This window comes from Peromyscus leucopus, chromosome 4, assembly GCF_004664715.2.
Source record: "Peromyscus leucopus breed LL Stock chromosome 4, UCI_PerLeu_2.1, whole genome shotgun sequence".
Taxonomy (NCBI): domain Eukaryota; kingdom Metazoa; phylum Chordata; class Mammalia; order Rodentia; family Cricetidae; genus Peromyscus; species Peromyscus leucopus.
In genome coordinates this window covers 36,933,521-36,954,777 of record NC_051066.1, presented here as the reverse complement: position 1 = coordinate 36,954,777, position 21,257 = coordinate 36,933,521, and the positions used below count along the sequence as shown (strand labels likewise).

Here is a 21,257-nt window from a genome sequence, read left to right as displayed (position 1 = left end):
TCAATTCCCAGCACCCATGTCAGGCAGCTCATAAGTGCCCATAACTCCAGCCCAGGGGACCTGAAGCTTGTGACCTCTGTGAGCACTGCACTCACATGAACACGTACTCTCTCTCTCTCTCTCTCTCTCTCTCACACACACACACACACACACACACACACACACACACACACACACACACACGTTAAGAAATTCAAACCTCAAAATAAGTGCTTGCTTCTATGCAATTGTAAGCTTACTCCTAGACTTCTTAAAGATGACTTTGTTCATTGAAATAATAATAATTTGATCACTTTGGAAATACATCTATTAGTTTTCACACACTTGTCAGGATTAAGCATTCATGCGCATGATCTTCTCTTTCAGGAGAAAGAGCGATTGAAACAGGAGAAACGCGATGAGAAAAGACTGAATAAGGAGCGCAAGCTCGAACAGCGGAGGTTGGAATTAGAAATGGCAAAGGAACTAAAGAAGCCGAAGGAAGACATGTGCTTAGCAGACCAAAAGGTGATTATGGCGCATGAGCCGTTCCTTTTCTAGAACCTCCACAGGTGTCCAAGCCTTGGTTAGTTTAGCCTGCACTGTCTGCGGTCCCCATGGTCATTGCATCACTGTGAACCTTTCAGTTTTCGTAGATACGCCACAGAAGTCTTCAGGGAAAGATCAGAGAAGCAGCTGTGTCTCTGGCAGAGTCTCTTGTACTTGAGGCAAGAAAGGCTTGCCATCTCTTCACACCTGATAGATATTTAAGTAAATGAGGTTTATCTGTGAACAGTTCCTCCAGTGCGTTAGCCAGCCCATACTGACTGTGTCCACTGTGTGCCTGGCCTGCGCTGAGTGCCTATATGAATTCCTTGAGTTACATGTTTTCATCTAGTCCTCAGTGAAGTCCCATGGTGCTAGTATTTATGTGTCTCCATTTATTGATGTAAAAACTGAGACAGAAGGAGAAACGTGTTCCTGATCACAACAGCTGACGAACACCCGTGCATTGAAGCCGACTTGTCTGATGTTAGAGGCCATGCTCCTTGTCTTGAAGTCCAAGAAATTGTGTCCAGCCACGGAGCCTCCCTCGGGTGTCCTCCTCAGTCTCACAGGCAGATGTAGTGTTACCATAGCACACGAGAGGAGCTATTTAGAAAGATTAGAATAACCTTGGCAACAACGTGCTGTGCTGTATTTTGGAGGAGAAATAAGCTTAATTTTGAATATAGCTAAGAATATGGTGCTGGTAGAAAATGATACTAACAATGCATACAGTTTCTCTAACTACCCTGTCATCTACCACCGTGCTGGCCCTATCACAGCTGTGTGTGCTGCTGCCGTATCCATCTGCTGTGTGTCATCGCCCTGGTTTGTACAATCCCCTCCAGTAGTGTGCTTAACACACACATTTAGTGCCTCAGTAGGGGTTGCATTATATTACCATTCAATTTGTTTCACTTAGCGTAACTGCTTTAAGATAAAAATTAATGTATACTTATCGGTTTTACTTGGTTGGACGTTTACATTTTCCTAAGCAGAAAGGGGTTTTTCCTATAAGTTAGTGAACACAGTTAATTAACTTATAGTGAGAAGACTTTTAAATTGTAAGTGGACTTTATCTTGCATCTTGTTTTTTCTTCCAGACAGGATTTCTCTGTGTAACAGCCTTGGCTGTCCTGGAACTCACTCTGTAGACCAGGCTGGCCTCGAACTCACCTTCTGAGTGCTGGGATTAAAGGCGTGTGCCACCACTGCCTGACTATCTTGCATCTTTTATTTTTATTTAAATCATGTGAATTGTCAAATGTGTATTTATTTTAGGCCACACTTTTTTTTTTTTAGCTCTGTTTTATACATTTTTAAAGTTATACAGAATTGTGTGTATCTGATATGGTTCAGGAGAAAGGAAGCCTCAAAATTAACTGGCTTTCAAATAGAGCATTAGCTATGATTCATAGTTCAATGTTGTCAAACAATATTAAAAAGAAATTCTTCAGTGAGTTACCTAAGTCCAGAGCAAAGGGCTTATTCAGGTAATATTTATAAACCACTTTTCCTTATAAAATTTAAATTACTATTTAAAGAAATCAAACATGGGCAAAATGCTCCTAACTTAAATTACCTATTGACTGAATTTTTAATGTCTATGATAAACTTAATGTAGCTTAATTATTATTAAAGTCTTACCACGTGTGCGTATTTGAGAAATGGCAACGGATTTCGCTCTAATTTTAATTCTAAGGCTCATTGATGCTTCACTAACACAGGGAAACCTACAGCCCTAGAGGTGCATTGCAACCAGTGTCCTGAGTTCTGGTAATGTGGACCAGTGACTTACTGCAGCCATTAGCTGTAGATGGTACACCCCTGCCAACCAGAATGCCCAGGGCACATACTCATAGCATAGTTCTGAGCAGCCATTAAACAGTGTGTGTTTCAGCCATCTGAATTGTTAGAAAAACTCAGTGCACATCTTATTAGTTATGTAATATTTTGGAAATGCTTATTTATTTTGATTTGCTTGGTTTCGGTTGCTTGATTGGTTGGTCGGTTTGGGGGTTTTTTTGTTTGTTTGTTTTTTGTTTTGTTTTGTTTTGTTTTTTTTTTTTTGAGACAGGATCTCATGTAGCTCAGGCTGGTGTTGTAGTTACTTTGTATCAAGGCTGGCCTTGAAGTCTTCAATACTTCACCTATTGGGTACTGGGATTTTAGGCATGGACCACCAAATGTAGCTGAAATGAGTACTCAGGTTATTTAATTTTTGCCCCAAATTATATAACCTTTTTTTTTTTTCAATATACAAGAAAAATTTAAATTCAGGTTTTTGCTGTCAGGAATTTAAATTCATATTGAGCTCAACCCAAATTTACAGGTGATTACTTTCTGACACTTAGTACCACAGGAGCTGCAGAAATGTTCACGGGAAACCTATCCTCCAATACAAGAGAAAGAAAAATAGCAGCTTAAGTTACTTTAGGTGATAGAAAAATCATGGTTCTGAGACTGGAGAGATGTCTCAGTCCGTGAAGTGCCGGCCACACAGCATCAGAACCTGTGTTGGCGTTCCCAGCACCCACATCAAAAGCTAGGCACAGGCGTGGCCACATGTGTCTGAAACCCAGAACAGAGGGGGAAGAAATTCTCTGGCTAACCAGTCTAGGCAGATTGATGAACCCTGAGGGATCTGGTGAGAGGCTCTGTTTTAAAAAAATAAAGTGCCTAACTAAATGGGGTTGGGGGGATGCCTGGTAGTATAGCTGGAGCAGTAAAGTGTTCGCTATCTAGCCTGACAACCTGAATTTGATGTTCCAGAGCCCATATGATAGAGGGAGATCACCTGCTCTCCAGAGCCCATATGATAGAGGGAGATCACCTGCTCTCCAGAGCCCATATGATAGAGGGAGATCACCTGCTCTCCAGAGCCCATATGATAGAGGGAGATCACCTGCTCTCCAGAGCCCATATGATAGAGGGAGATCACCTGCTCTCCAGAGCCCATATGATAGAGGGAGATCACCTGCTCTCCAGAGCCCATATGATAGAGGGAGATCACCTGCTCTCCAGAGCCCATATGATAGAGGGAGATCACCTGCTCTCCAGAGCCCATATGATAGAGGGAGATCACCTGCTCTCAAGAGCCCATATGATAGAGGGAGATCACCTGCTCTCCAGAGCCCGTATGATAGAGGGAGATCACCTGCTCTCCAGAGCCCGTATGATAGAGGGAGATCACCTGCTCTCCAGAGCCCGTATGATAGAGGGAGATCACCTGCTCCTGCAGGTTGTTCCGTGACTTACAGGCACACTGTTGCAGCACATACCCGCATGCATACAACACTAACACAGATAAATCAACAAATAAATGTTTAATAAGCAATTGAAGAAGGCACTCAGTGTCAACATGTGTACACACATGTAAATACATACATAACCCTGCATACACGAATACCATCCCAATTTAACTTTTAAAGCTGTTTTAATTTTCCTTGTGTTTTGTTTGCAGCCCTTGCCAGAGTGGCCTCGAATCCCAGGACTTGTCCTCTCTGGAACCACATTTTCAGACTGTCTCATGGTGGTGCAGTTCTTACGAAACTTTGGTAAAGTTTTGGGCTTTGATGTGAATATTGATGTTCCAAACCTCAGTGTTCTTCAAGAGGGATTGCTAAATGTAGGGGACAGCATGGGTGAAGTACAAGACTTGCTTGTGAGACTCCTCTCAGCTGCTGTGTGTGATCCAGGTCTAATTACAGGATACAAGGTAAAAAAAACCAAAATCTAACCCATTGCTTTAAGTTTGTCCTCTCCGTGCATTGCTGGTTAACTTTTCCATGCTAGCAGAAGATTGTGTAGATTTCTCTTAAATGCATTGCTCACATGTGTCTCTTGGAGTTAAATGTAGATTTATACTAGGTTACAATTGGGGCAGATGCAGAAGAATCTTGCTAGACTGAGGAATATGGGCCAGTCTCTTGGTTACTCATTGTTGCTCTAGCTGTAAGCACAGTCCAAGTCTATTTAAGAAAATATGCCAGTGGTATCTATCAAAAACAGAATTCAGTCGGGCGGTGGTGGCGCATGCCTTTAATCCCAGCACTTGGGAAGCAGACCCAGGCGGATCTCTGTGAGTTCGAGGCCAGCCTGGTCTACAAAGCGAGTTCCAGGAAAGGCACCAAAGCTACACAGAGGAACCCTGGCGGGGGTGGGTGCGGGGGTGAGTGACAACACAGAATTCATAATTTCTCAAGGATTTAGAACTTGCGTGCTTATTTAGAAGCTCTCCTTTGTCAATTGTGAACAACAGGCTAATGAAACAGGTGTAGGTCACAGTGTTGACTCTGTATTGGTCAGTGGGTACTCCATTGGTTTACATTTGCCTTTCTTCTTACTCAGGTACACTTTCAAGGTGTCTTTTCTCTAGATAATACTGTCGAAAGATAAGCTTCCAGATGCAATGATTTTTTTCTCTGTGTGTCTACTCACTAACCTGACCTATAAAACATGCTATAAATAAAGATAGAAAATAGTCATAGTGCTTTTGATCATCCTTCTTCTGCATTAGATACAAAATGTCTTTACAAATAAAGAATACTTGATTGACTACTTAACTCTGCCTTCTGCCAGTAGTCAGACCCTTCTCCCTACTTCAGTTCAGTAAGGGTTTAACAAGGCGGTTTAACAAGGTTTAACAGAACAGGGCGGATACTCAAGTATCTGTCTATCATGCTGTTTTGTTTATCTCCATTCCAGTTCTGTGAAAAATAAAGTTCTTATTAGTAATATCTAGAGCATATAAGCCAATATTTTATCCTTATTTTTGAATGCATGAATATGATAAGCACTGATAAAAATGCCAACTTTATAGGCCAAAACTGCTCTTGGAGAACATTTGCTGAATGTTGGTGTGAATCGAGACAATGTGTCCGAGGTTTTACAGATTTTCATGGAAGCCCACTGTGGACAGACAGAGCTGACTGAGAGCCTGAAGACTAAAGCTTTTCAGGCTCACACTCCGGCACAGAAAGCCTCAGTGCTCGCCTTCCTCATTAATGAGCTGGCCTGTAGCAAGAGTGTGGTGAGGTGAGTCCCTTCTTCCTGTCTGAGTGTGTCTAATCAGAGCGATGCGGATGGCTTAGCGAACAGTTTGGAAGTTACAGACCAGCACCAAGAAGAGCATCGAAGTTGTAAACCAGTTTAGAGACGGCCACCAATGCGATTTCAGTTGGGTCTCTATGTGTTCTATTGGAAATAACAATTTTTCTGTATGTATGTCATCTATAGTCTTTGTTACCTGTGTTATTTAATTATTTTACTAATTCTTCATGCAGTGGAGATCTTTATTGTTTGCTACAGTGCTAGAATTCAGAAACATCATAGTAATCCAGAATTTCTCTTTCCTGGACATCTTTGAGGACCTGATTTCCCCTAGAAAAATGATCCAGCCGTTTATTTCATTGTATGCTAATATAGCCTTAGATTACTAGTTTGTCAGTGAAGTAGTTTATACTTTTTTTTCCAAAAGTACTTAATCTTGTTTAAGATTCCAATTCCATCTGGCACTCTAGTACTTATTATGAACAAAAGAGTTAGCTAGTATTCTAGCATTTCAGGTTCACCGTTCATCCTTTGCTTGTTCTTAATTTGTTCAAAAATTTACTTGTGATACTTTCAGTCTTTTACCTTTTTAGAAAAAAGGATTTATGAATTTATTTCTACCATTGGTGGGCAAATTACATCTTCTGTACCTATCTTAGTTATGATATCTTAATATGATTGTTATTATTTATTTTTTGTATTCTTTTCGAATATCTCCAAAAATGTAATAATACTTAAGTTTTGAATGAGGGAATTATTTCATTATGTGTAAGCCGGATGACAAATAGTAATGCTGAGTGGCTCTTTAAAATATATGTATACACATGTAAACTCAATATACAGAGAACACTAATGTTTTCTGTTTTGGAAGAATAAAGGAACTACTATTCTATTACCTCCAGCAAACACCACAACATGTTTAGTTTCCATGTTGACATGTATACATGCACAGAGATGTTATCTGCACATAAGTATGTACATATACTTAGCAAATATTCATCTACGTCCTAATTTCCCAGTTGAATTTGGAAATGATCACTCCCTAAATATATGACAACCACATCAGAATGCTATTTTTATAACCATATTGTGAGAGTATATTATAGCTCTCTTGATTAAAGTAGGAACAAAGTAACTTTCTTAATAGTAACATTGTATCCAGTGAAGAAATTAAATGTAAATGTCCATGTCTAAAGCCATGTAGTTCTGAAATGAGGTTGTTTGTATCATTTTACCTACTAAAATATATGATGTTACATACTACATGGATGCATTGTAGAAATGGATTCTATCTTTTAATTCATTTTTGTATTGGCAGTGAGATTGACAAGAACATTGAGTATATGTCAAACTTGAGGAGAGATAAATGGGTAGTGGAAGGTAAACTCCGCAAGTAAGTCCAATTTTATTAATCTAATGTGTTGTCTTCCTTTTGTTCAAGTCTCCAGTAAGGCATGTGAGCTGTAAAGACAGAGTTTAAACTTTACTCTTTCTACAGGAAAGATACTGCTTAATCTGCAGTCTGAAATGAATGATGAAATCTAAAATTAATAAAACTTTGAGTCAGAGTCTATAGCAGACAAGAAAAGTAGAATTATATTCATTGAACGCATGTTTCAAATTTAAAAGAGACATTTCCCCATTCTTCTTTTGATGAAGTCAAGCAACCATGTTTTCTGCTATTGTTGTTGCTACCTGATTGCTTTTGTCCTACCTAATATCTATCTCAGACTATCCTTTCTCTTAGTGACTGTTTAAAATTAAAATCTGCTTCCACAAAATGTAATGAAAATTATTCAATCATAGAATTTAATTGTCTTCCTTCTGAGAAATAAGTAACTGTATAGTTAGTTGTTCATCTGCTATGCTAAAAGGGTAGAGGGTTCTCCAAGCATATGACCCATACCTGTAGTCTCAGCATTTGAGAAGCTGAGGCAGAAAGATCTAGAGTTGAAGACCAGAGTTACATAGTGATAGCCTTTTCCTAATTTAAATAAAGAAATAAACAAAAAGAACAGTTTCTGGGCTGGAGAGAGGGCTCAGTGCTTATTGCACCTGCAGAGGACCTGGGTTCAATTCCCAAGTACCTACATGATGGTTCACAACCATTGTAAATTCAGTTTCAGGAGACCTGGTGCCCTCTTCTAACCTCTGTGGGCACCAGGCACTCACATGGTGCACATACATACATGTTAAACACATAAAATATAAAATGAATAAATTTAATTAAAAATGTTAAACAGCTGGGCGGTAGTGGCACATGCCTTTAATCACAGCACTCAGGAGGCAGAGCCAGGCGGATCTCTGTGAGTTCAAGGCCAGCCTGGTCTACAGAATGAGATCCAGGACAGGCACCAAAACTACACAGAGAAACCCTGTCTTAAAAAAGAAAACAAAACAAAAATATTAAACAATTAGTTTCTTTGCAGTAATTTGAATTGAAATTTAGTCAGGCACACAGTATAGAAATCAGGAAATATCATTTGATCATTGTTGGAATTATTCATCTCAGCTTTTATGGTTTTTTTTTTGTCTAATATGTTCAAATTACCAAAAGATAATTCATAGAACTTTATCCTGTAACTGTAGAAACATATGTCTTAAATTTCTCTAATTGAATTTTTTACTGCTGTTGATATATGGTTTACTACATGAGTGTAAGATATTCTTGCTGAAGACTCACATTATGATCTGGATATGGTGGTGCACACCTGTAATCCCAGCATGTAGGAGGCAAAGGCAGGTGGATCACAAGTTTTTAGGCCAGCCTGAGCTACAAAAGAAGACTCAGCTTCAGATGCCAAGTACTGGGTGGGAGAACGTAGCTTAGTGGTAGATAATTACCTGGGGAACACTGTGTTGAATCCTCTGCACTGCTAGAAAGCGGGGGGGGGGGGGGTGCCTAGCATTGTGCTAATACAAATTACAATTTTAACAGTGACAAGAGTAGCTTTTTATTCTGTGTCTTTCTTTTAATGTCTAAAGGCTTAGGATAATTCATGCTAAGAAAACAGGCAAGAGAGATACTTCAGGAGGCATTGATCTTGGAGAAGAGCAGCATCCCTTGGGCACACCCACTCCAGGACGCAAGCGGAGAAGGAAGGGAGGAGACAGTGATTATGATGATGATGATGATGATGACAGTGAGGACCAAGCTGATGAGGATGATGAAGATGAAGAAGATAAAGATGACAAAAAAGGGAAGAAGACTGATACCTGCGAAGATGAGGTAGCCAAGTTCAGGTTCATGTGTAAGATCGGACAAGAGCTGTGCAACCTGCCAAAAGTCAACCCGGCATTAAAGCCGTGGGGCTACGATTTCAGTTCAGTTTGTGGCATTGGCTTGCTCCAGTCTTTTCGTCTGAACATTCCTTCCTCCTTCCCCTTCCTTTCTTCCTCCTCCCTGCCCCTGCCCCTGCCCCTGCCAGGCTTGCCTGTGCTATGCTCCCAGCCTGAAGGTAGCGTTGTGTTTGTCTCTTATTGTGTTGTGTGATAATTAGGAAACACAGAGTGACGTGGCTGAGCACGGAAAGAAACTTGGACCGAAGTAGAGCAGTTAGATTTGCTTTGTGTGTGCAGACGTTGTACTCAACAGGGGTATGAGCGTGGTCACCTGCTGACCCTGTGGCCGTCTTGTTCCGTCAGTGTCCTCTGGGAGGTCAACTAATGAAATCACTGACAGTATACTGCTCTGAATGGCCCTGTTGTTAATTGGCACATGATGGTCATTATCCTTGGAGTTCTCTCCAGAGCTCTGCAGACTGATTCTCAGACACTCTCTCTGGCCCCGGATATATTCTGTTTCACTTGCTCACCACTCGTGCCTCAAAGGTTTTGTCAGGTTTAGTAAAAATGCTGTATTTCTCGAACACTCGCTTTCGGCAGCTTTAAGATTGATGCAGCACTGAGAGTCCTCACCATTAGTGAGGAAGTTTGGTTGCTTTTTTCTTTTTTAAATGTTAATTGACATGATAGAGAGGATATTTGCAGTGTACATCATATGCTCATAAAGGACATTTAGACATTTGGAGGAACAAACTCGCACAAGAGCTTTCTGCACCCACTAGCTAAGAACGACTTGTTGGGCAGATGTTAGCATGGGGAAAATCGAGAAAACAGTGTCTGTGGCAGCTACTATGATGCTGAGTTTCTTACGTGTTTGGACATCACTTCTTTATGAAATGCACAGGGCTGTCTCTCCAATCCGTCCTTTCTTTGCTCTGCAGGGATTTTTATCCATATGGTCCCACTGTTGAACTTTGTTTTGTGTCGCAGTCCTAGAAAGGAGATGACACTGAGATTTGTTGCACAAAGAAATTGTTCCATAATGCTGTACTTCCTCCATGCTTTTATGTTACCTCTACTGGCTTCGAACTTGGGTTCAAGAGGCCCTCTTGCCTGAGATGGAATTCTGACTAGCGTGGGATGGCTTGTGCATGGCCCTGTCCTGATACAATGTACTTTTTAAAAGAAAGCCCTGGGTCATAAACATTCATCTTGTCACAGGTCATGGAAGAAGTATATAATTTGAGAATCAGAGACCCAGTCATCAGTAATGTGTTTCATTTGGAAAGTAGAGCTGTTTCCATAACAAGAGTTAAACTTTTCTAACTAAAATCAGTCACCTTTCCACAGAATTGGTGTCTTGTTTAAGTATTTAATATTATCAATCAGCTTAATTGTTGACACAAATTTATAGCTCCACTTTGGGATTTCAGTGTATTCTGCCGAGTAATGTCCCACTAGATGGGACCGATTTAGAGAAATGATTTGACTCACCTTGCTTTTGGTAGGGGAGGGAAGACAGACTGCTCATGTAGGCCAGGCGAACTTTGACTGCCCTTGAGTTCATGACCCTTCTGGTCTCTGCTTTTAAGTGTGCAAAGTTTGAAAGATTAGAAAAAATTTAAATCTTCAGAAGATTGAAGGTTATAGCTGTGTACCACCCTAACCAGTCTCTGACTTCCCTTTTAATCGTAATTAAGAGCCGTAGATTTTATTCTTTATACACAGACACTTGAAAATTAGCATTAACGTGTTTTAGAGGGCATGTCATTTAACATCGCCACAGTACGAGCAGTCATAGTAAGGTTATTTGTCTTATTATTAACATGAGAAAATGATATAAAACCTTAAAAAATAGTAAATACTTGGGGTCCTAAAACCTAATTATGTTTCCTTTTGCTGGATAGAGTGACAGATGCCTGTACTACCACCCTTGGGAGACTAAGGTGGAGAATAAGCAGTCCAGAGCTAGGCCAGGCTGTGTACCAAGGCCCCACTTAAAAAAGAAGTTGCAGTGGAGTGGCTGGCGCCCTGCACCTGGAGGCCAAGATGAGAGCATGTCTGTGAGGTCAAGGGCGACGCCTTAGGCTCCAAAGAGCTCCAGCCCAGCCTGGGCTGCAGTGTACAGCCTTGTCTTCAGCTGGTTTTTTTCTGCCACATTTATTTTTATTTTTTCTATCATATTTTTTTATATTATATCATCTTCTCTCCCATTCCTCCCCCCAAAGCCTTCCATGTACCCCTCTTGCTTTCTTATTTATAACTTCTTTTCTCATTAATTGTTGTTATATACATGTGTGCATGTTTTTTCCCCTTGAAATGATTGGAGGGAGTCTTTATCATACTAAAGTCATGGTAGACATATATTGAATGTTGACTAGTCAATAAAGAACTGATGATATCTAAGAGCAATCTCAGCTTCTTGCTTAAATTCTAGGAAGTGTGGCAGGACAATAGTTATACTCCTTGAAGGATTAATTACTGGGAGTTTTTCCATTAAGGCCCACGTGATCCCTTCAATTAGAAGATGCTGCCCTCAACTAAGTCAGACCCTTTGTCTCATCAGTTCCCTTTTGTTCCCACTCTTATCCTTGTACACATAACCCTTCTAATTGTTGGACCTCTGTTGAGACTTAGCTGAGCTATGCCCTCATTAGGTGACGTACATGAGATTGTGTTGAGCATTAAATGCTTAGCACGAAGGCATCTTTGGTTAAGAAGCAGTGGGAACCGTGGTAAGGGTAATTTCTGTCCTCAGGTTTGATCATCGTGTACGCTCTTTTTGTTGTCGCCTTCTTCTCTGACCTTCCAAGTTCTTTGACGTTCCTTACAATTACAGGCTTTTGTTTGTTTGCTTTGTTTTTTGTTTTGGAGTTTTTCAAGACAAGGTTTTCTCTGTAGTCCTGGCTGTCCTTGTAGACTAGGCTGGCCTCAAACTCACAGAGATCCACCTGCTTCTGCATCCCAAGTGATGGGATTAAAGACGTGCACCACCACCACCCAACTAAAATTATGATTAACCAAAATTCCATTAATTAAAACTTTGTAGACTGTCACTTCTCTCATTTTGAGAGAAGTATTACAAATTACATTTTGTAGGTTGGGTGTACCGCAGTTGCAGGATGCTTGCCTTGTTTTCACCAAGCCCTAGGACAATCAATCGCGCAGCACAAGACTAGTGGAGGGGTTACCTTCGCTTGATTTGGCTGATGCATTACTACTTTGTTACCTTATTCTAATTATCTGTTGATTGGAATGTAATTCTTGCTTTAGTGAATTCTGAAAACATTTTGTCCTGCTTATCAAAAGATCACTTACATCAATATTGAAGTATCTAGTTGAGAGTCAGGATTTAAGCGTTTGGAGACCTATTGTCTTTTTGAGGTTTATTTTATCCCAATTAGAATTCATGTTACTTTTAGCTCAAACAGTCTACATAAAAGCCAAAATAACTCTGTCCCCTGACTTTGGATAAGAAGTGCATAAATAATAAGTGGTGATAAGATATGGAAGTCTCTCCTCCTTGCACTTCTGTTTACTAGGTGCGTCTCTTTTCTGATGTTTATGAGTAAGTGCTTGTGACTTGTGAAGAAAAATGCTCCTTACTGGATGGGAATGTCAGAAAAAATGCCCGGAGGGAATATCAAAAGTGAACTAAAAGGCTAAGGATGTAGCTCTATGATTGAATGCTCACGTGTTATGCACAAGGCCCTCATTTTAAGCAAGACCCTTAACAAGTGGGTTTGAGGGCACAGCTCCGTGTTAGATTACTTATGTAGCGGGGTCAAGCCTCTGCACTGACAGAAGACAAGCAAACAAAAGAGCCTCAGAAGGGACCCTTGGAGACCCCCATGCCGCTTTTACTACTTTATATACCTTGTATACAAATGAAAGTGTGTGTGTGTGTGTGTGTGTGTGTGTGTGTGTGTGTGTGTGTGTGTGTGATGTACTCAGGCAGTCTCTGATGATTAACAGATGAAACTTTCAGGCGGATTATTGATCCTGTGTTTTGTCACATTTAGGACGAAGGTGATCAAACAGCGAGCGTCGAGGAGCTAGAAAAGCAGATTGAAAAGCTGAGCAAAGTAAGCGCGTTCCGCCGTGTCTCCACTGTGGGGGCCGCGTCCCGAAGCCCTGTTGTCTGGGGTTGCTCTTTCTCACTGCTAAAGAACAGCAAGCTTCTAGAAGCAATTAAACAGAAGAACTCTAGAAACCCTCAGTTAAACTTCACGAGCTGAATGCTAGGGTTAGAAGCCTCTGAAGCATTGTTTTTAACCAAATCTATGCAGAAAGAGTTCTAGACTCCTCAGTTGTACCTTTAAATTAGCGTATCAGTAAAATATAATCTCTTGGAACTTATTACCCAAAAAATTTCTGAGTTCATAGTAGTAGTTTGAATATTCATATTTCATTTTACACTTGTGCATTTATTTATTATACTCACATTAGACTTATAACCTATATATACTTATTGTATTTATCATTAAAATTTATATTCTGCATTCAGTATCATTAGTAAAATTTAAGATGAGTCTTTTTTGTAATAAACATTAAGGTATTTTGTTAGATTATAATATAATCACAATATTTCTTCCTTCCCTTTCCTCTCTCCAAGCCCTCTCTTAGACCCATCCCTACTCTCCTTCAGATTCATGGCAGAAAAATTAGTTCTTAAGTACTATGAGATGCCTGTATAATATGCTGTCAGTGTTCAGTCCCTAGCTGTAGGTCAGCATTTAGGCGTGCGGGGATAAGGAATCAAACGTGCATAAAGCTAAGCAAACTATAGACAGAAGTATTGGCAGTGTAATGAAATTAGCTAATTTGTTTTGGCTTAGTAATGGATTTGATGGCATATACAACCGTGTTTTTATGTGTTTAAGAAGATCCTGGTAAAATAAAACTTAGCTTTTGAGCCCTTGCTTGAATCCAAGATCTTTCTTACTATCCTCATTTGTTTTGAAATCACCCTTAAAGTTATTTTCTGTCATCAGTGCGACTGGAATTGTATTGGGTGTATAACATTAGTCCTTTCGCTGTGCAGTATGATGATGCAGTAAACAGAGTATCTTGGATAACTTTTAAGTGACTTTTGGCCATGATGTAACTATATGGATGGCTTTTTAACAGCAACAGAGCCAGTACAGGCGAAAGCTCTTTGATGCTTCTCACTCACTACGCTCGATGATGTTTGGTCAGGATCGTTACCGACGCAGATACTGGATTCTTCCCCAGTGTGGAGGGATTTTTGTAGAAGGCATGGAAAGTGGTGAAGGTAAGAACTACTAATCTCCTAAATGGGATATTGTATTTCTTGTTGTTTCTTTTTGTTTTTGTTTTTCTAGACAGGGTTTCTCTGTGTAACAGCCATGGCTGTCCTGGAACTTGCTCTGTAGACCAGACTGTCCTCAAACTCACAGAGATCTACCTGCCTGTGCCTCCCAAGTGCTGGGATTAAAGGAGTGTGCCATCGCCACCCACCAGGATACTAATATAAATGTGTGTGTGTGTGTGTATTTATATTTATATATATTTTTATTTATATATGTTTGTTTGTTCGTGTTTTTTGTTTGTTTTTTTTTTTCCGAGACAGGGTTTCTCTGTGAAACAGTTCTGCCTGTCCTAGAACTCACTCTGTAGACCAGGCTGGTCTCGAACTCACGAGATCCGCCTGCCTCTGCCTCTTGGGTGCTGGGATTAAAGTCATGCACCCCCACTGTCTCGCTAGGATTACTTTTTTTTTTTAAGCTTATGGCTAGTGTCGTGTCTTGTGTCCTTTCATGATCAAGCGTGCTATGTTACTGGTCATAGTGAATATTCAGTTCCCATTCCGTTAGAGCCTCTGTACTGATGAGTGCTTCCTTCATGCCTACGGCTTTGCTGCTGCTGCTACCGTCTCATGCCAGTCTGCTGCACTGTGGGCGGTGTCCTCGCTGTCCCTTGTGACTCTGCACTGTGGGCGGTGTCTTCGCTGTCCCTTGTGACTCTGCACTGTGGACGGTGTCCTCGCTGTCCCTTGTGACTCTGCACTGTGGGCAGTGTCCTCGCTGTTCTCTTGTGACTCTGCACTGTGGGCGGTGTCCTCGCTGTCCCTTGTGACTCTGCACTGTGGGCGGTGTCCTCGCTGTCTCTTGTGACTCTGCACTGTGGACGGTGTCCTCGCTGTCCCTTGTGACTCTGCACTGTGGGCAGTGTCCTCGCTGTTCTCTTGTGACTCTGCACTGTGGGCGGTGTCCTCGCTGTCCTTGTGACTCTGCACTGTGGGCAGTGTCCTCGCTGTCCCTTGTGACTCTGCACTGTGGGCGGTGTCCTCGCTGTCCCTTGTGACTCTGCACTGTGGGCGGTGTCCTCGCTGTCCCTTGTGACTCTGCACTGTGGACGGTGTCCTCGCTGTCCCTTGTGACTCTGCACTGTGGGCGGTGTCCTCGCTGTTCTCTTGTGACTCTGCACTGTGGGCGGTGTCCTCGCTGTCCCTTGTGACTCTGCACTGTGGGCGGTGTCCTCGCTGTTCTCTTGTGACTCTGCACTGTGGGCGGTGTCCTCGCTGTCCCTTGTGACTCTGCACTGTGGGCGGTGTCCTCGCTGTCCTTGTGACTCTGCACTGTGGGCGGTGTCTTCGCTGTCCCTTGTGACTCTGCACTGTGGGCGGTGTCCTCGCTGTCCCTTGTGACTCTGCACTGTGGGCGGTGTCCTCGCTGTCCCTTGTGACTCTGCACTGTGGGCGGTGTCCTCACTGTCCCTTGTGACTCTGATGCAGATGTGTCTTCTCCCACTGTCAGACTTCTAGCCCCGTGGCTTATGCTCTCCCTTTCACAGCAAGGCCTGTCCTGACAGAACTGCAGAAGATGAACTCTGAGATTCTTCCCCAAATCTTGGTTTCTGTTTAAACTGTTGTTCATATGTGAAATTTGTGAGCACCTAAACCCTTTTAACTTCTTCTTTCTTGTCACCACCGGGTTTTGCTATTTCATCTTTAAACCTCCATTCCATTAACTGGATGACACATCTTAAACTTCTGGGTTCAGTAAAGCTGTTGAGCCTAGCTTCTCAGAACGCCATAGCTGAGTGTTACTAACTGTCAGAATTCTGATAGGACGGGAGCATTGTATCAGCACTTGTGAGTCCCAGGGCGTGGCGATTGACCCTTGGTGGCATATAGAATCCAGAACTTCTGTCAGCATGTGTCCCCTTAATGTATAGGTTCTGTAGGAGGCACAAAGTTACGTGAGGAACAATCCATAGCCCGGCACTGGGCTCATTTCTGTAATTCCATCATGCGAGAGGTGGAGAGTTTGAGACCACGTTGGGCTATATCATAGCAAGACCATTTTAGTAAGGAGGGAGATCTGTTTTCCTATAGAAAAAGTTACTACTGCAGTCAGTTGGTTAACCATGTAGAAGACAGTAGAAATTGTAAACAAAGCATTCGCTTTTATGCTTTTGTTTTAGTAATAGAACCACCATTCTTAAATGAAAACTTTATGTGAACTCTCAGCATCTTAAAAAAAAAAAAAAAAAAAAAACAGAAAGAGAAAGAACAGAGACAAAATTGTGACCAGTCTTCTTGGAGGAACCCTTGCCTTTTCAGACACGTCCTCTCCCTGTACATTTTCTTTCCAACCCAGATGTGACTCGAGGGGTGACTCCTGTGACTATTAGTCCCTGCGATTTTGAGGACCAGCAAAGACTCGGACGAATAAACTGCTTGTGGTTATTTCACAAATTAATCCCTAGTATCTAAGCTGCTCTGGAGAATTAGTAAGATATATAGTATTAATTCTAATTAGCAGCTAACTTAAGGGAAGGATGTGAGAGCTTTCCAATGTTAATGGAGAACTGGCTAGATATGATATACTCAGAGTGTCACGTATATGGTCAGAATGAAGTTCCGTGATGTGTTTTGCCATGAGACACTCTCACAGTGGAGCTTCAGGGAGAATCAGACACACCCTTCCACCAATGAACCTGTGGACCTTGTGCATGCCACAGTAGGGTTTTGTCACTATCTCTGGCTCTAACTGCATCCTCTGTTTTATAGCAGCCACCATGTTTAGGAGAGCTTATTGAGTGGAATTCCATTATCATAGAAGAGAGAATTTAAAATCGATTGCTTCGTTCACTGGTGGACTCTGTAAAGGAAGTAATATAGAATGATATTCCAAGATGAGTGGGGAGAAGCCTATTGCACATAGGATGATGAGAGACAGCTCTTTGAGAAAATATTTAACCTGAGACATGAAGGCTAAGAAGCAGTGAACAGATCCTGCAGAACAGTAAGCGCAGAGGCCCTGAGGAAGAGTCCTCTCACATCTGAGAAGCAGAAGCAGGAGATAGGAACAGCGATGGGTTCCAGGGCCAACAGGGCAGAGCCTATGGGGGTCTGTCAGATCTTGTAGAGTGCTGAGGCCTTAGTAAGGAACTGGGATCGTCTCCCATGTTGCAGAAGGGCGTACAGGATTCTATTTATGTGGTACTCCAAACCATAAGTTACAAACACACACCATAAAACAGGAACAAAGGACATAAACAGATACATCTTCAAAGACGCTATTCAAGTAGGAAATAAATACTGTGAAAAAATGGTGACTGCCAGAAACTAGGTAGGGTGTGTGTGTGCATGTGGGTGGGTGGGTGGGTGCGTGCGTGCGTGCGTGCGTGCGTGCGTGTGTATGTGTAACTCCTGGGAGGAAGTTATACGTATATAAATCTGATTAATCAGGATTAGTCTTGAGCAGAAGTAAAGATGGAAGAATAGGCAGGATGGGCTTACTGTGCTCCTTCATGACTGAATATGTTAACCAGAAAGTCTGCTACATTTCAGACAGAATAAAGTAATAGATTTATTATTTTAAGAGTTCTTAAAATTTATCTTAAAATTTATTAATAGGATAAATAAATAGTTAACCACAAAAGGATATTTAGTCCGCTAATGATCAGATGTGATCCAATTTAGTTTTTTACCTGCTGGTCATTGGCAAAGACAAAAAAAATTGATAGCTTCCAATTCTGTTGGGGAAATAGCCATCCTTGTGTGCTTCTGGGATGAGTGTATTTGGTCCTAAATTTGACCCAAACTTTATAGAGGACAGTTTGACAGTATATTTCAAGAACTCTTAAAAAGTGTGTATCTTTAGTTGCTTGTTTTAGGGAATTTACCCAAGGAAATAGATCAGAAATAAAAATCCACAAGTGAGAAAACATATCATTTATTGTTAATAGTAGATAATTACGCTCTACTGCTGTCTCTCAGCAGATTAGTCATGATGTCATCCATTCAGTATCATGTAGATATTAAAATCTATGATGTAATTGTATATTTATTGACGTTTTATATATAGTCTCAGTTTATTTAAGTAGGCAGACTAGACTAGACTCCCTTTTTCATATTATGTAGACTGAGAGGTACATGGAGAACTCCCGAAAGTGTTATACAGATCTAGTACTTTTTACTGTGTAGGTTTTGTTATTAATAACTGTACATTTTAAATTTGTGTGTGTGTGTATGTGTTGGGGGGCAGGCTTGTGTGGTGTGTGTGTCTGCACCATGCATGAGGAGGCCAGAGGAGGACATAGCATGTCTTCTTTATCACTCTTTACTTTGTTGCCTTGAGACAGGGTCCTGGCTGCAGAAGGTCACTGTCTCTGCTAGCCTGGCTGGCATGCAGACTCTCCTCCACGCTTGAGTTCCAGGCATGCGTGGTCATATGTGCCTGCTGTTTTATGTGGGTGCTGGGGACTCAAACTCTGGTCCTTATACTTGCACAATGAGCGTTCGTATCCACTAAGCCACCACCGCCCGGCTCCCTATATTTCATTTTTTACACTAAATATATACTAAGTTTCTAATGACTGAAAAAATCCATAAAAAAGAAAACATGGGGAATATAAGATGGTGTAGAAGTTTGATGTATATGTATATAATTTGGTGAATAATAAAATTTAACTTCAGTAATGGTTTGATATGTAGTAATAACTTACTTTAATAGCATCTTTCACTTTTTTAGGCCTAGAAGAAATTGCAAAAGAAAAAGAAAAGCTTAAAAAGGCAGAAAGTCTCCAGATCAAAGAAGAAGTATTTGAGACTCCTGCGGATACTTTAAACTGTTCCATTCCAGATCACTGTGAGCAGCAGGATGACCTCAAAGAGAAAGATAACACAAATCTCTTTCTTCAGAAACCTGGCTCTTTCTCCAAGTTAAGCAAGCTTTTGGAAGTAGCTAAAATGCCTCCAGAGTCGGATGTTATGACCCCCCCAAAAGCGAATGTTAGCTCGAATGGGTGCACGTTGTCCCATCAGAATGGTGGGAAGCATTCCCTGGGGAGCGTTCCCTCAGCGGCGGCGGCAGGGCAGAGCAGCAGAGAGAAGACAGACTTGGGTCTGTTTAGCCCTGGCTCGGGTGGTTGTGGGAAGTTGTACAGCCCTCTCCCCAACGACCAGCTGCTCAGAACCCTGACTGAAAAGAACAGACAGTGGTTTAGCCTTTTGCCAAGAACGCCTTGTGATGACACTTCCTTGACCCATGCCGACGTGTCCGCCGCGTTGGTGACTCCTCAGTCGCAGCCACCGTCTAAGTCGCCGTCACCTGCTCCTGCTCCGCTTCTCGGATCGGCCTCTGTTCAGAACCCTGCTGGACTGAATCCATTTGCTTTATCGCCTCTTCAGGTTAGTAATGCTCACAAAACACATTGTGACAGTACTTTATTTAACCTTTGCTGATCTTCATGGAGAGCTTCAGGCAGAGTTAAAGGATCCTAACACAGTCTGAAAAGTAAAGCAGTCAGATTGTCGGTCACCAAGCTTCATTCGCACTCCTGCTTCTAACCTGGGTCTAAGTTGGCCCTAATTTTCAGTTGTTACAGTTGTAATAGAACTAGCATGTCATTAATTACCCTGGGGGACAAATAACATGAAAGGCAACATTGTGGCTAATGAATTTAGTTTTTCGCTGGTAAATGGATATTGTTTTAGAATTTGAAAAATAATTTCAGTTTCTAAACATTCTCCCAGCTCTTTAGACTCATAGGTATTGTTTTTGTTTTGTAAATGTTATTACATTAAGTATATGGAGATCAAGGGCAACTTGCACGGCTCTTCCCATCTATCATGGGAGTCTCTGGGATTGAACTCAAGGGCCTTTACCCTCTGAACCCCAATCTGAGTTGAACATGTTTTGTTTTACAGGTGAAAAGCGGCGTGTCTATGATGGGACTTCAGTTCTGTGGGTGGCCTGCTGGTGTACTCACTTCCAATGTCCCCTTCACATCACCTTTGCCTGGTCTGGGGTCAGGGTTGGCACTGCCAGAAGGAAATGCTAGTTCCTTCTTGACCTCCAGTGTTGCTTCAAGTAAGAGTGAATCTCCAGTCCCGCCCCCGGAAAAGGCCTCCACAGCTCAGCCAGCAGCTGTTGAAGTAGCAAAGCCAGTCGATTTCCCAAGTCCCAAACCTATCCCAGAAGGTAGGTAGAAAGCGGTGGCTTGCAGTACTTACTGCATCTCATGGTGACAGTTTCTCTCTTGTCAATGTATCTCTAAGGGAGTTCTGTGTGGCTAACAACTCTTGATATTTGGTCTGTGCAGTTATTTCCTACTCAAAATAATATAAACTGTGTACATAATTGGTCTTGACTTAGAAATGCAGTTTGGTTGGTGGAGAATTATTGACCCCGAGGACCTGAAAACACTGCTCAAAGTGCTGCACCTCCGAGGGATAAGGGAAAAGGCATTACAGAAGCAGATACACAAGCACCTGGACTACATCACTCAAGCCTGTGTCAAGAATAAGGATGGTGTGTGCCCTCTTATTTAGTATGAAAAGTCATTCTTCGTGTTAAAACTCACAGCCTTTTTGTTTGTAACTTTTTGTTTGATGTGCACATTTGTCTGTGTGACAATGTCAGATCCTCTGGAACTGGAGGTACAGACGATTGTGAGCTGGTATATGGGTGCTGGCAATTGAACCCGGGTCCTCTGGAACAGCAGCCAGTGCTCTTAACCACTGGGCCATCTCTCCAGCCCCCAGAATTTGTTCTTTTCCCCTAAACCATTTTAATATGTATTAATTCTTTATTGCTTTTATTTATTTTCAAATTATTCTTATTTTTTAATTATGAATGTGTATGCATAAGCCAGAGGTATTGGATCCTCCTGGAGTTTGAATTATAGTTGGTTGTGTACCACATGAGGTGTGTGCTGGGAATCAGACTTGAGTCTTTGGATGAACAGTATGTGCTTTTAGCCGCTGAGCCATCTCTGCAGCACACACGCACTTCATTATTTTAAATGTTGCTTAACAGTGACTAATGGCTTTTCTCAAAATGTATTACTTTCTATCACTATTAGTACCTGTATACAGATTGTTTTGTGTGTCTTAGACAATTTCTTATTCAGCAATGGAC

At 41.6% G+C, this 21,257-nt stretch overlaps 1 protein-coding gene across 16 annotated transcripts in view; it reads left to right on the top strand.

The window, feature by feature from the left end:
- The window catches only part of Baz2b (bromodomain adjacent to zinc finger domain 2B), a 245,851-nt gene that overhangs the window by 208,848 nt on the left and 15,746 nt on the right, over positions 1-21,257 (top strand). For all 16 annotated transcript variants that reach the window (XM_028869932.2, XM_037204812.1, XM_037204811.1 and 13 more), the window contains 10 exons: positions 367-507; positions 3,989-4,243; positions 5,348-5,562; positions 6,896-6,970; positions 8,563-8,806; positions 12,885-12,947; positions 13,993-14,137; positions 18,867-19,525; positions 20,045-20,318; positions 20,493-20,648. In XM_028869932.2, coding sequence (XP_028725765.1) covers positions 367-507; positions 3,989-4,243; positions 5,348-5,562; positions 6,896-6,970; positions 8,563-8,806; positions 12,885-12,947; positions 13,993-14,137; positions 18,867-19,525; positions 20,045-20,318; positions 20,493-20,648 — 2,227 coding nt within the window. The remainder of the gene's footprint in view (positions 1-366; positions 508-3,988; positions 4,244-5,347; positions 5,563-6,895; positions 6,971-8,562; positions 8,807-12,884; positions 12,948-13,992; positions 14,138-18,866; positions 19,526-20,044; positions 20,319-20,492; positions 20,649-21,257) is intronic.